General features: G+C 40.6%; 2 protein-coding genes across 2 annotated transcripts in view; both read left to right on the forward strand.

Moving 5' to 3' along the window:
- Positions 1-1,199: 1,199 nt before the first annotated feature.
- Positions 1,200-6,100, forward strand: LOC123498035 (signal recognition particle 19 kDa protein-like). Its single transcript, XM_045245112.1, has 5 exons — positions 1,200-1,328; positions 3,865-3,940; positions 4,341-4,400; positions 5,265-5,380; positions 5,774-6,100. Exons 1-5 carry the CDS (start codon positions 1,285-1,287, stop codon positions 5,901-5,903), a joined length of 426 nt encoding a protein of 141 aa, XP_045101047.1. The 5' UTR covers positions 1,200-1,284; the 3' UTR covers positions 5,904-6,100.
- A 1,302-nt stretch (positions 6,101-7,402) lies between these two features.
- The window catches only part of LOC123520846 (mucin-17-like), a 31,825-nt gene continuing 23,088 nt past the window's right edge, over positions 7,403-16,139 (forward strand). The window contains exon 1 of the mRNA XM_045283486.1: positions 7,403-7,944. The gene's annotated coding sequence lies outside the window, so the exon portion shown is untranslated. The remainder of the gene's footprint in view (positions 7,945-16,139) is intronic.

Genomic DNA, 16,139 nt, shown 5'->3' on the forward strand with positions numbered 1-16,139 from the left:
TTTTAATTTTCACTTTTGGCTCCATTCCCAGATTTTGTCAATATCTTTCTGCAACTCCATACAGTCCCCAATGTTCCTTGATATGTACTCTCAAAAGTTTCACATCGTCTACAAACAAATTTATGTAGCAACTCATACCCTCTTGTATATCATTAATATATACTTGGAACACAATGTTTCCATGGGTTTTGCAAATACCATGTGTGATCAAGTGTTTTTTATGAAAAGTGGTGTGTCAGTACCCACAACCTTCTATGTTCATAAAAATTATGATGATAGTAAAAATGATGATAATAATAATTATAATAATGATAATGATAATAATAATAATAATAATAATAAATATTATTATTATTATTATTATCAAGGCAGGTTCACACCGCTAGAAGTATCGAATGAGCCCTTCTAGTCGGAACACGTTCACACATAGCGACTGGAAAGTATCGGCTGTTTAGCGTGAAGTGAATGTAACAAACGGCTGTAACAAACAGCTACTCAAGATGTTTTCCTCTAGTGACGATGACGACTGCGAAGAAATTAAATCATCACAAGTATTCAATCCTCACCTCCAACAATACCCTGCATAGATGGAAGCAGTCATCGGAGTGGCAGCTGTCTCATCGAACGCCAATGTTTTTTTTTTTTTTTTTGCTATGGAATTCACTTTCAGGTCCCAGATGTGCTCTTTTTCTCTCACCAACTCCAAAATCTTCTTCTCTACATCGACACCACATTTCCAAACCTTTCTCTGTGACGTCACAACGTAACCAAAGTCGCAAATTGACTGAACAAGATCAACATGCTGGTCTTGTTTTCCGATTGATTTTTTTTCCAATATTATAGGTAACGATATTCAGTCAGAAACTCCAACGACTTGCAATTTCAGTCGCATATTGACACGTGAAACCGCCTTTATTATTATTATTATTATTATTATTATTATTATTATTATTATTATTATTATTATCATCATCATCATCATCATCATCACCATCATCGACATCGTCACCATCATCATCATCATCATTAATAATAATAATAATAATAATAATAATGATAATAATAATAATAATAATAATGATAATAATAATAATAAAGAGTAGGGTTTTTAACAAGTTGAGGCCAATGATGATGAACAGGAATTTCAAGATGGAAGAAGAATGTTACCTAAAGGTTAAAATTAACTTAGATGTTGACACTTAAGTATGTGGTAGAATTGCAGCCTATTAAATATCAAGATCAAGACACTACCAGCGCCGCCATCAGCTGACATAAACAAGCAACATGGCAGCGACTGCGGCTCGTCCTGTACCAGATGGCTATGAAAGGTAGACCTACCAGATCCCTAACAGTCTTTACTTTATAGTGTTCTTAGCGATGGTGTTTTGCTGCCATAATGGTTAGCACGTGGGCGATGGATACATGCCCAAACTTCCCGCGGCCGTCATCGTAGCCTCCCTGCCTGTGGGTTAGGGTAACATGACAGATCCCAAACACCACCTGACCGCTACAGATGGTATCACACCAGTCGGTTGTTCAGAATGGTCTGAGTTGGTTGCCATGATGGTCAAAGTTAGTGTTTCAGAATGACCTTGGCTGATTGAGATGACGGTCGGAGTTAGCATTTCAGAGTGGTCCTAGTTAGACCTACCGGCACTGTCCCAGAGAAACCGTCCCGCACGCTCACCTCGATTCCCGGCTCGGTAAAACTACAGAACCACTGCTCCTCCCCTTTCCTCTCCCCTCCCCTCTTCTCTCCCCCAACTGTGGGGAATCGGGGGTTTTGGGGGGGGAGCCAAAAGAGGCGAGATATGGCGACCCAAAAAAAATCTAAGGACAAAAACATAACATAACATAACATAATCAGGACTCCTCCTACAACACTAACCTAACCCTACCATAAACCCATCCTAACTTAACCTAACCTAGCCGCAGGGGGAGTAGCCCCCCCGGCCCCCCATAGAACACTAACCTAACCCTAACATAAACCTAACCTAACCGTGGGGGGGCTGCGTCCCCGGACCCCCCTCTCCAACACTAACCTAACCCTAATATAAACCTAACCTACCGTATCCTTGCTTTGGGGCAGTTTCCCTCCCCCCACACCAGTTCTCTTATAGCTTCACACAATATGCCCTACCTCTACCAATACCCTCCTCACAATACCTTAACGAAAGGATGAAGGTCCTGGCACGTCCTCTTCTCAATTGTACACTGACTAGCATCGCAGGAGTGATGATTTCCCAATAATCAAATTGCAACCTTTACAACTAATGTCACTGGTGGCCATGGCTGAACTGCACACACAGATGTCTCTGTGCACCTGTCTGCCCAGCTGTGCCCCGCCTACGAATACATATAGCAAATTCCTATTGGCGCAGCTCGTGGTGGCACGTCATTGGACAAAAGAACTATAGACACAATAAGAATCCTATTCAACAGTTACCTACAAACCCCAGCTAGAAGCAAATGCAAGTCAGTGTACTGCTCATTTCCGAGTGTGATGGAGCTCCGTGGCTCGCCGCAGCTTGCTGGACTTAGAGAAAACTCGCCGAACATCGCACATTTGAAGGCTTGTGTACGACACACTAAGGCCAAGCACTCACCAAAACTCTCACTGACGGTAAACACGTTACATATACTGCACTGTGCTATACATATTATACAGATCGGCGTGGAGCAGTGATTCTAGAGAAGAACCCCCAGCTCCCCCTTTGCAGCTCCTCCACCCAGCTGATTTGACTTCACATTAAATGAGAAATATATGGTATATAATTTTGTTTTTGCGCAGGGATTCCTTGAGACATGTCATGTATTCTAAGGGTTACGCAAGGGTAAAAAGGTTGAGAAACGCTGCCTTATTCATTACCATATTCTCTCTCTCTCTCTCTCTCTCTCTCTCTCTCTCTCTCTCTCTCTCTCTCTCTCTCTCTCTCTCTCTCTCTCTCTCTCTGACCAATAGCGTGGCTTCATATATGTGACGTCAAATCAGCTGGGTGGAGGAGCTGCGAAGTGGGAGCCGGGAATCGAGACGAGCGTGCGGGATAGTTTCTTGGGGACAGTGCCGACCTACCTACTACCCCTTCACTTGAGACTCAGCCTATTTGTTGTATAGGCCAGGATAGGTTGAGGTAGGGATTAAAATTAGTTTTATATATATCTTTTCTTATTCCAACGTGCAGTAAATTTAGGATGATGTTTATCAAAGTAATTATTCTTTATTTCACTAGTGTACATGTGATGATGTTTCTGGCAGAGCTGGGCATTGCAGCACTGAATTGTGACTTTGCTCCACCATGAATTTTGAAGACACAAACTTTTTTAAAAGTCACATAAGCAAAGTCGCTCTGCCAATTTTCTGCAACTTTTGCCACAAGTTTGAACAGGAACAAAGACAATCTTTTTTTATTCTTTTTTTTTTTCTTTCTTTTTAAGAAATAGCAACAGCTAGAGGAGAAAATGGGCCAAGAGGACATGGAGGAGGAGAAGGATGATCTGTAGATATTAGTTTAATCTGTGTTTTAACTAAGAAAAAATTAATATGTGTTTCTCGGCCTTGTATAAGCATGCTTCTGTTACTGTGTTAAAGTTTACTCTATAATTGGCAGAGAAAAAAGTCCCAGTTGCAAAGTTGTAAGTTACATCAGGGGGACCAAAAATAGTCACAAAGTCTTAGTTGCATCAAAGTTGCAGAGTCAGAGTTGCACCTAAAATAAATAAAGTCATACCCAGCTCTGGTTTCTGGCTTCAGTTCTATATCAGCTGGTCTGCATTCAACCATACAGGGCAGTAACAGAAAACATTGTGAGCTGTTTTTCTGCATATTTAGTGGTTCATTCTCTTTACAAAGGTGGTCATTCACAGATGGGCATGCCTCTACCCAGCCTATATCAACAAAGATAAGTCAAGAGCCGAGGGCAGGAGGATTCCAAAAAATAAGGTGAGCCTCTTGAAGAAAAATCTTGTAAGAATAACTACCAACATGACTATTTCTGTTAATACCAGAATTTCACACTGAGTTTTTCCCCCCTCATGAAGGCTTACAAATGAGAGAACTATTAATTGTAACTACTGCAGCTCACTCCCAGATACACATTGCAAAGATCATGTCATAAATCACTTTTCTTCAATGAATAATTGCAGTTGTCATTTCTCATATGCATTTTTATTTTTTTCCTCCTGCTTGTATAGTCAATCTGAATTATGAATGGAAAAGAGAAGGCTTCAAAACTTCAATTTATCATAAATTGGTGTTTGTTGCTTTCATTTTAAAACAAGTCTCTATTTATTACTTAATTTAAAAAATTTTAGTAAATACTTAGTGCTGTTAATATTCACAGGCTGTATCATCACCCACGTGTAAGGAGATGCTGGATGTGCTCTCCACCACTGGCCTTCAGGTAAGGAAGCACTTCAGAAACATGCTCTAGAAAAAAAAAAAAAAATAAATAAAAATAAATAAATAAATAAATAAAAAAAAAAAAAAAAAAAATAAAATAAAAAAAAAAAAAAAAAATATATATATATATATATATATATATATATATATATATATATATATATATATATATATATATATATATATATATATATATATATATATATATATATATATATATACCCAGGTATAGGGATATGATGAGCCCAATGGCTGACGCACTATTACTTGTACTACCTTGTGGTACAATAATAATAATTATTCTTGTTTAACCATATAGCCAGCATCAAGACATGGTGCATAAAGTATGTGTCTGTATTCTGTGCATACAAGTATCATAAGATGCAACTGGAAAGGATATAATGAGACTGGGTGTCCCTTTCCTCGGTATACATTCCTTACAGTTAGAGAGTGATTGTACCTTATATGAGTGAACAAAAAGCAGCTGTGATGCAAAGCCTGGCGATGAGGTGTTCAGGGCCTCTATGGAAATACAGTTAGCTGATCTGGTAAAATGCAGGTAGAGAAGGATGTATCTGTTGTAGTTGCTATAAAGCCATGGTGTTTAGGAACTTGGGTACAGCCAGCTATTGTCTAGTATATGTATGCAAAAAAAATTTTCTTGGGGCTTTGCTTTCTTTTCATAGTATTGCTTCTTCATAATGCCTTATGCATGAATATTATATTTTTTATTTTTTTTATCATAAACATTAGGAAAATTAAAGGAAAAATTTTACATCAACCAATTTTTTTGTTTGCTGTTGTTATACACTGCATATATAATATTATATTCTCTCCATTCCTCACTTTTCACATCCTTTTCCAGGTGAGGGGAGAGAGGAAGATTTACTGCCGGGAGAAGAGCAAGGAGCCACCATTCTGGGGTCGTGTGAGAGTCCAGCTCAAGACACCAGCAGGGGAAGCAGTCAATCCGAAGTTCAGGTAAGGCTTGGACCAGGTAGACATGGTGAATGTGTTCCTTTAGTATCTTGTCATGAACATGTGGGAAGCAGAAATGTATCTGCTAATTCTGTCACTCACTACTAGTAAAATCAAATACAGGTACCTTCACCATCACTAATGAAGCATCACTAAAACTTGTAGGGTGATAGATGAGTGATTTCACTGGATTACAGATTGGCAGAGTTAAAATTAATTTAATTCAACAGCCAATCAGTTAATTCCTCCCTTGAAGTACCCCATACTTCAGTATAAGTTGCTTAATAAAGAAAGAAATATAAAATCTCAGATGAACTGCTGTTGAAGACTTTTTCAGGTGATGTAATGTTGCTGTGAGTGAATTTGTCTTAAAGCCCTTTTACCATCTTCTCACAGAACACGGGAAGACGTGATGCTGTTTGCTGCTGAGAAGATCCCACAGTTAAAGACAAGAACCAATCCCAAGCATGGCCAGGATGGTGGGCAGCAGCAGGGCAAGCAGGGCAAGGGCAAGAAGAAGAAGTGATACAGGAAACTTAACTAGATGTGTGTAGAAAGCATTTGAAAATAATAAAAAAACAAAAATAAATAAAAAGGGTGACAGTGGTTAGTTCTCAGTCTTCTCCTTAACACTTTAATGATTTAATAACTGCCTCTAAGTGACAGGCTGTTTTCCTTCCTCATTCCTATTGTTAAGTTAAAAATAAATGTTTTGTAATCTGGTGTCTGTGTTTGTTATTCCTGACAGACATGAGATGGAAACAACAGGGCCATTTCTAGCTATAGGCGGACAAGGCAATTGCCTAGGGCCCCCAAGTTACCAGGGTGTCCCCTGGGTAGCTTGGAAAATTTAAATTTCCCAAGTCACCCAGGGGCTCTGACGAAAAATTGAAATCTAGGGCCCCCTCAAACATCATCTTGCCTAGGGCCCCCACAAAGCTAGAAACGACCCTGGGAAACAATACAGCAGCACTACATAATATTGGTGCTCAGGCTGGTGAATGCTGCAGTGAAGTATGCTATTCCAGGTACTGGGATGTGGGGCTAGTGCATGTGCCACAAATATATGGGTGGCTCGCATCATCCCAAAAAAAATTAACATTCTAACAAAATTGTGTGAATTAAACATGTCAGTGGGATTTCTGTTTTCATGTCATTAATCCTATAGGTTTGCAATTTTTTTTCTTTTTTCATATTTTTTAATCATTAATTCACCTGCATGATGTGTGTGTATGTATAGTATGTATACACAATATATATATATATATATATATATATATATATATATATATATATATATATATATATATATATATATATATGGGCACTACCAAGGACGGGCCCTCTCGGTTGTGAGCCGAGCGTGCTAACCACTACACTACACAGTGTGTGTTCCAGATCATTACTATGACACAGGTGAACAAGGACACTTGCAAAGCCCCGCTCTGGAACCTTAAAAAGGAAATTGAACACTACCGCTCATTCCTCCAAGGAACCCACAGTGGTGCAAGGCGTGGCGTGTGCCGCACCTAGCCTTTGTGCAGCAGAATGAGACCACTGACCGCTCACCACGCTTTTCCTATTGCACCGCTTTACATACTCCATACATGTACCTGTATCATAATATGTTTTACGTAATTTGAAGCGCTTTTGGATCTCAGCAAGACCTTCAAACACTACAAAGATCACTATTCCTGATGCTACCAAATCTTTGTTAAGCAACCATCAGATTCAGGTAGCATCTATAACCTGTTTAAGGTATCTAGAGAACACTGCAAAAAGTTTGAAAATAAGATCCTTTTTTAATATAAAAAAGAAAAAAAGGACTTTATTATTATACATAAGTGCCAGTCCCTAAAACGGAAGCCAAAGGGATGTGCGGTGGTAAATAATATTTAATGAGTAATGTATATTGTGTCACTCGTCGGCATAAGAGATGGAGTTTTGTATTGTCAATGGAGAAAATGACACGAAGAAAGGAGAGAAAGGCGTTTAAAGAGCTTGGCGAGAGAAAAACTTGACGCAGGATGAATTAAACATGCCTCGGGAAAGAAGAAGAAGAGGAGGAGGAGGAGAGTGCCGGAAACTTAGGGGCTCAACCAGGCGTGGGGAGAAAGCTGCGGCCACTGTGCGGGAGTGAAGCAGCCTGGCTAGAAGTGAACAGTCTGAGTACAGCGGCGGCACAGCAGAGCGAAATCCAGGCGCGGCGCGGACACCAAGCAGGCACTCCGACTCACTGCCACCCAGCACGCGCCGCGCTCACTTCAAAGACTCGCTAGGCCTTTTCACCATTTGCCTCTCAGGATCATGTAAAGAGTGACCCTAAACAAAAGTGAGCTCCGTCAAGTTTATCTAAGCTCTCGTTAATAACTATAATACTACCTTGAATTATTAGTGTTTGTCTAACTTTGTACAAAGAAAAGAAAGTTGTCCTATTATATTCGAACTGAAAAGGAAAGAACGCAGAGTTATTAAAAGGAACAACATACTGTGAATTCTACTACCAGTGCCAATTAAGGAGTGAATTTGTCGATGAGGTTTCTTCGACCAAATCTCACTAACGGGAGGTGAGTAAGCTAAAGACTAACATTGTAACGCAGGAATGACTGGAATGACTAGAACAACTGATACTGTGCTAGATCTCTAGAGTCTGGTTCACCACACACACACACACACACACACACACACACACACACACACACACACACACACACACACGTAATGGTTTAAGAGAAGTGACCATTAGCAAACTCGGAACGCGGCTGAACAAATCATTTAGTGATGTTATCTACACACAAGCATCGTGTCTCCAGCAATACTTGTGTAACGTTTTGCATGTGTGAAATGAACCGTATTGTATAAAACCGTAACAAATATTCAACAGCAACACGTACAACTATGATATCAACATAACATAACAAAGATGTGCCAGTGTCTGCAAAGTACAAGTTCGTCATACATGTCTAGAAGAGTTATAAATTGGTTCATGATTTGTTAGCGACAGGGCATGACAACATATGAATGGTAGGAGAGAAGCAAGGCTGATCAGAGTCGCAAATAGAAATGTCACGTATCACAAGGGATCTCTGACATCAAGCAGCTTACATTTCTTTTTCATTCCAATTGTGTAATTTATTTACTATTGTCGTAAAGAAAAACCTGCTACAGTACACGAGAAGAAAAAGAGGTAACCTACAGCCAGTATTGTTTATGTGGGAAGCTACAACACCATCTGACATTTGGATCCTTGCTGAGCTGTTTGAATTTATTACTCACATAAAAAAAAAAAATAAAAAAAATGTACATATCCAGAACTATTGCATTTGTAACACCTGAAAGTGTCTCCTCAAAGTTCACTATTTTAAATGTCTCTTTTCTCCCTCATAATTTACTTCCACTTAATTTCTTTGTTGTTTCATTATGTTAAGAGTCAGAGAAGAACTAACAACAGCACATGAGAAGAGAAAAATAGTGTAATCTATACCCAGTTTTGTTTGCAGAGGAAGGCATGCAAGCGTGACGGTATGGCAATGTGCTGTGTGTACTATATGGGTGGCGGCAGCATTCGTAGTAACCCAGCGTGTTCTGGATGTGAGATAGGCAAATAAAGCAAATCCATCCACATAGCTCGTACATATCAATCAATCTTTTTCTTTACAATATAAGAACTTGCTATATTTGTCCACCAATCAACATTACCATTCGTTTGCCAATCTAACCACCTGTCAACGTCTATTCAGTGACTAATGTTGGTAGGGAAAAATCGCCTGTATGGATATTGAAACAGCATACTACACTCCAGGCCACGATAGATTATGCTGTACGGGCATACCACTCGACAACACCTGACACACAACACAACACTCGCACACCTCATTGCCTTCAAACATCCAACGTGATCCGTGAGCAGTGAAAGCATTCCTAAGTGTAACACCATCGTCACTCTCAGGGAACACGAAGTATATCAAAAGTATGTGCTATATTGTTTAATCTTATTTGTATTAATTGCATGACTGAGTTTGGATTTACGTCTTGTCTTTCCTCTCTCTCTCTCTCTCTCTCTCTCTCTCTCTCTCTCTCTCTCTCTCTCTCTCTCTCTCTCTCTCTCTCTCTCTCTCCTTCTCACTTTCCCTTAGTATTTACAATTTCACTGTTATTTGTTTAAGCATTTCCGCATCAGTTCTCTCTTGTGTGTGTGTGTGTGTGTGTGTGTGTGTGTGTGTGTGTGTGTGTGTGTGTGTGTGTGTGTGTGTGTGTGTGTGTGTGTGTGTGTGTGTGTGTGTGTGTGTGTGTGTGTGTGTGTGTGTGTGTGTGTGTGTGTGTGTGTGTGTGTGTGCGACACTCTCTCTCTCTCTCTCTCTCTCTCTCTCTCTCTCTCTCTCTCTCTCTCTCTCTCTCTCTCTCTCTCTCTCTCTCTCTCTCACACATTAATAATGATAATAATGACAATGATGATGATGCTGATAATAACAATAACAACAACAACAAACAACAACAACAACAACAACAACAACAACAACAACAACAATAATAATAATAATAATAATAATAATAATAACAATAATCACCACCAACAAACCCAAAGCAACGCAATGACGAGAGACAGAAAACCCAGCATTTCTCATTAAGTAAAGGAAGACATGGTTTAATCAAGCCAGACATCCCCTCTCCTCCTCTGGCTTAGTTAGGGCATGTTGGCACGGCTGCGGGGGTTGCAAGGTCACTATCACTTGGCTTGTGCCCCGTGCCTTTCCTCTGCTTGTGACCTTGCAACCTCCAACCTGGCCAAGACTCAGCAAGGTAGCGTGGTGCAGCGCCTGTCTCGACACCCACCCGACCACTGAGCAGCCTTTGTTCTGGTGTGCTATTCATGGTGGGGTGATGGTGGTGATGGTGATGGTGGTGGAAGTGAATGATGATGATGATGATGATGATGGTGGTGATGGTAGTGGTGATGGTGGTGGTAGTAGTAGTAGTAGTAGTAGTAGTAGTAGTAGTAGTAGTAGTAGTAGTAGTAGTAGTAGTAGTAGTAGGAGGAGGAGGAGGAGGAGGAGGAGGAGGAGGAGGAGGAGGAGGAGGAGGAGGAGGAGGAGGAGGAGGAGGACGAGGAGGAGGAGGATAACAAACTATTAGTACCTATCTATTATGAAGCTGGCAGTCTAACAAGTGTGGGCCATAAAAAAAAGTACTATATACATTATACATACACACACACACACAACAACTATAACAGCAACAACAAAAATATCAACAACAACAATAACAACAACAACAACAACAACAACAACAACAACAACAACAACAACAACAACAACAACAACAACAACAACAACAACAACAACAACAACAATAATAATAATAATAATGATAATAATAATGCTCCCGATGATGATGATGATGATCTAATAATGATGAGAGAGAGAGAGAGAGAGAGAGAGAGAGAGAGAGAGAGAGAGAGAGAGAGAGAGAGAGAGAGAGAGAGAGAGAGAGAGAGTAGTGGGGGACGGGGTTGAGGGAGAGAGAGAGAAACAGCCTGAGTACTCGTATCAATGTAGGCCACCCATACCCTTTGGTCAGTGTGTGTGTGTGTGTGTGTGTGTGTGTGTGTGTGTGTGTGTGTGTGTGTGTGTGTGTGTGTGTGTGTGTGTGTGTGTGTGTGTGTGTGTGTGTGTGTGTGAGAGAGAGAGAGAGAGAGAGAGAGAGAGAGAGAGAGAGAGAGAGAGAGAGAGAGAGAGAGAGAGAGAGAGAGAGAGAGAGAGAGAGAGAGAGAGAGAGAGAGAGAGAGAGAGAGAGAGAGAGAGAGAGAGAGAGAGAGAGAAACAAAAGGCAAGAAAGAGAAAAAAAAAAAAAAAAAAAAAAACCTTTAATACACACTGGGACAAATCATAATACTTTTTACGCTTTCGGCTAAAATTTCATATGGCTACGGGCGATAGGAACCCAACCCGCTAACCCGCCAACTCGCCAACCAACAAACCAGCCACCCAGCCAACAAACAAGCCAGCCAGCCATCCGGTCCATACTTCCTTGACCGACTCCTTACAATAACCAGAGCAGCAGATTGGCGGTCACTGCTCCAGCGGCGACTATCCTCTGGCGGTGTGTCTTTCTCTGGCGCAAACCAGGAAATGCAACGACTGAGCATACTTGGGGTCTGGAGGTGCAGCTGGTGGAGGCAGTGACCAGCTGCCGGAGGGGGAAGAAGAAGAGGAGGAGGAGGAGAAGGACGAGGATGATGAGGAGGAAGAGCAGAATGAGGAGGAGGGAGATGATAAGTGGTGAGAAGTAAAAGTGAGTAATTTGTGATTATAGTGATTGGAGAGAGAGAGAGAGAGAGAGAGAGAGAGAGAGAGAGAGAGAGAGAGAGAGAGAGAGAGAGAGAGAGAGAGAGAGAGAGAGAGAGAGAGAGAGAGAGAGAGAGAGAGAGAGAGAGAGAGAGAGAGAGGAAACAACAGGTAACAATAACGTAGTACTCTTAAATCACAGACCTATTAACAAAAGAGGCAGGGCGAGATGAGAGAGAACAATGTAGTGCAAGGAAGGTGCGAGAAGCGGTGATACAGGAGGTAAAATCAGACGGGAACTTATCGACAAATTTTCCGGGGAATTAGAAAGCTGGTGAACAAGACTAGTGGGCCAACACCCGCCATGATGGAACCCCTATACGCCCCCCTACGCCCACACCCGGTATTCGCTCGCTCCAACATAACCTTCCCATATACACCCATTACCTCTTCTATACCTCTAACCTGCTCCTATACCTTTAATTCAATCTAGTTCAACCCCTTCAGTACCATGACGTGTTTTCATATTCATTCTGCTGATTTTATATTGCTTCAGAAACTTATGTGGGGATTGAAATAGTGAAGACTCTGGCCATTAATCTTCTGACCTCCGTAGACCATCTCTAATGTAAATAGAATCGTCTAATCGTACCCAAAACTCAAGGTAAAAATGCGTCCCAGTACTGAAAGTTTTTTTTTTTTTCACCTTTCGATTCTACATATAAACACACTTCATTATCAGGACTATCTTCAAAGGGCATATATATCATTATCATTCGTGTTTTAGTGAGTTTATTTTTTCCTACTGATAATGCAGAATTCTTATCAATCCCTGTGAAACCGTTGGTATATTCAGGAAAAACATACTTGAGAGCACCTTTAATTTAACTACAACTTATTTCAAGACGATGACATGCGACGTACGAACGTTTAAAGATGCAAACCACATAATCTATCACATTAAACTTGTCTCACTTTCCCAAAACACACTTCAATATGTGATCTAAAAGTTAATGCCAACTATCGGTCTCGAATTTAAGCATTCTTTTAAACCTACAATACTTACAATACAGTATACATACATTGAAACATACACTGTCTGCCTCATTCAATCTTACATGAGAACATAAGAGAACGTGACAAAAAGCTGCAAATATCTATACCAGGTGTACTCGAGGCAACCCCTGTGTAAAATCTAGTTATATATACCCTTCCAAATAGACGGGAACCAAATATGAGTCTTCACCCGTCTATACATTCCAGTGACACGTCTTTTGTACCTCGGCCCGCATTCTTGCATCCTCACTAGTGCTTCCAATGGGACGATTCTGAAAGGTTACCCAAATGATGACGACTTCTTATCAGTGTTCTAACCCACTAACCCTTTCACTGTTACACATCTTTTTTCCACCATAATTAAGTACAAGTTTATTGACATTTTGGTTTTGTACTATAGACTTTTATGGTTATTTCTTTTTTCTAATCATACTGGAGAAAAAATTACTGACCGATTTCTCTCTCTCTCTCTCTCTCTCTCTCTCTCTCTCTCTCTCTCTCTCTCTCTCTCTCTCTCTCTCTCTTGAAAACATTTATTTTTTTGCAGTGATCTGAGTACATAAAAAGATTAATGGTATCCTTTACATAATCACTACAGTCTAACATCATGACGACTCATTTGAAAACATCACTAAGTTGCAGAAAAAAAAAAGGTTACTGGAACTGAATAATTTTTACATTCACCATCTCTATGTCATAACATCACGACGAACATACATGACCACATGAGAAACTTCACTGAAAACTTGTCAATTTAAGATCCAGATAAAACATTGAAATTATTGAAAATATTAACACCAAACTCACACGCCCTGTTTCTTTCTGTCTTCTCTTCTGTTCTCTTTGTCTCTCTCTCCATTCTCTCACCTCTCCCGTTCCTCGTACCTTGCTCCTCCCAGCCACGGCCGAGAGAAATTCTGAAAACCACTTTAATTCTACAGCCTCACGTTTTATTCCTCGATTGTCTCGGCCATGTGATGTGACGTGTTGTAATGAAGTCAGGGTGCCGCAGGAGGAAACGTGGAAAAAAGGTCTGCTATGTGAGTGACCAACAAAGACTGGGAAAGTAGGTGTGTGTGTGTGTGTGTGTGTGTGTGTGTGTGTGTGTGTGTGTGTGTGTGTGTGTGTGTGTGTGTGTGTGTGTGTGTGTGTGTGTGTGTGTGTGTGTGTGTGTGTGTGTGTGTGATGTGCGCGCATTTTTTCCCTTCCCTCTCTCTGTCTCGCTCTTTCTTTTCATGTTTTATTACGGTTGATGCTATTTTCATTGTTTTATTCTATATTGTGTTGTGTTTTTATGAACTATATTGTTCTGATGATTATGCAGTAGAGAGAGAGAGAGAGAGAGAGAGAGAGAGAGAGAGAGAGAGAGAGAGAGAGAGAGAGAGAGAGAGAGAGAGAGAGAGAGAAGGGGGGAAGTGAGGGAGGGGAACAGCTGACTTGTTGTGGTCCTTTCCATCTGTCAACTTCCCCTTCGTGCATCTCCCCCACACCTCCCCCACTCCCCGGCGACAGCTGGAGTGGCTGCGCCTTACTGAGACAATTTTGAGATTTCCTGCACTCCTGCACAGAATGTATGTTAACTACTACTACTGCTACTACTACTACTACTACTACTACTACTACTGCTGCTGCTGCTACTACTACTACTACTACTACTACTACTACTACTACTACTATCACTAATACTACTACTCGCACTATTACTACTACCACTATTGCCAATAATATCACTTTTACCATCGCTCCAACTATTACTACTACTACTACTACTACTACTACTACTACTGCTGCTGCTGCTACTATTACTTCTACTACTACTATTACTACTACTACTTCTAATACTACTACTATTTCTATTACTACTACTACTACTACTACTACTACTACTACTACTACTACTACTACTACTACTACTACTACTACTACTACTACTACTGCTGTTACTAATTGTTGTTATTGCCACTTATTGTTGCTATTCCCACCATCACTACTACTGATACTACTACTATTAAAGTAACTGACAATAAACTACAACTATTTACAACTACTACTACTACTACTACTAGTGATGTTGCTGTTGCTGCTGCTACTACTACACTTATTACTACTAATTCTAATAACAGCAAAGTAACTGTTACTATAAAACTCCTATTGCTACTGCTACACTCTGTTGCTGCTGCTATTGATTCTGATACTACTACTACTACTACTACTACTACTACTACTACTACTGCTACTACTACTACTACTACTACTACTACTACTACTACTACTATTGCTACTACTACTACTACTACTACTACTACTACTACTACTACTACTACTACGATTAATATTAAGACCACTTCCCTCATCCCTCCCTCCCTCCTTTCTTCCCTCCCTCTCCTCCAGCGCCTTCAGGCACTGCGGGAAGGAGGAGGCAGCACTTTCTCTCGCCACCCCCCGAGAGAGAGAGAGAGAGAGAGAGAGAGAGAGAGAGAGAGAGAGAGAGAGAGCACTATCACACCGTCGTTTAAGTTGAAATTTCATTGTTTTCCTCCCACTCTGTCTTCTTCCCTCTCTCTCTTCTTTTCCTTCTCCTCCCCGCCCTCTCCCAGCCGTCTCATTAGCCCTCGCCTCTCCTCCCATCCTCTACTCATCCTGGCCGCGTGACGTTGTAAATGGTGTTTTTCCGCGTTTTAGTTTGCTTGATATAAGATTTGCTGTTGCTGTTGTAGTTGTTGTTGTTGTTGTTGTTGTTGTTGTTGTTGTTGTTGTTGTTGTTGTTGTCATTATTCTCTTTCTCATGCTAATTCTTTATATCTTTATTATTTTTATTATTGTTCTCATTGTTACAACTACTGCTACTACTACTACTACTACTACTACTACTACTTCTTCTACTACTACTACTACTACTACTACTACTACTACTCCTACTATTACTACTACTACTAGAACTACTGCTACTTCTACTACTACTACTACTACTACTACTACTACTACTACTACTACTACTACTACTACTGCATCTACTAAGACTGCGACTACACTATCACTATTACTATGTACTGCTGACACACACACACACACACACTGGTCTCAGACCTATCCCAAGATCGGAAATAATGAGCTCTGAGCTCGTTCCGTAGGGTAACGTCTGGCTGTCTCGTCAGAGACTGCAGCAGATCAAACAGTGAATTACACACACACACACACACACACACACACACACACACACACACACACACACACAGACGCACCTTTTCTTTTTTACGTAGACACTTACAGCGCTACTGTTAAAAATAATAACTTATCTTTGCCATTCGTATGTACATTGACAGCACAATTTAGCTAATCTCTCTCTCTCTCTCTCTCTCTCTCTCTCTCTCTCTCTCTCTCTCTCTCTCTCTTGTTTGCTCTAATTTTCTCTATCTCTCCAC

The sequence above is a fragment of the Portunus trituberculatus genome, chromosome 47, assembly GCF_017591435.1.
Source record: "Portunus trituberculatus isolate SZX2019 chromosome 47, ASM1759143v1, whole genome shotgun sequence".
NCBI lineage: Eukaryota > Metazoa > Arthropoda > Malacostraca > Decapoda > Portunidae > Portunus > Portunus trituberculatus.

Excerpts from the sequence above, each read along its gene's own strand:
- LOC123498035 (XM_045245112.1), top strand. The coding sequence starts at position 1,285 with ATGGCAGCGACTGCGGCTCGTCCTGTACCAGATGGCTATGAAAG. Across the intron at positions 3,941-4,340 it reads GGAGGATTCCAAAAAATAAG|GCTGTATCATCACCCACGTG; the intron begins GTGAGCCTCTTG and ends TAATATTCACAG. Across the intron at positions 5,381-5,773 it reads GCAGTCAATCCGAAGTTCAG|AACACGGGAAGACGTGATGC; the intron begins GTAAGGCTTGGA and ends ATCTTCTCACAG.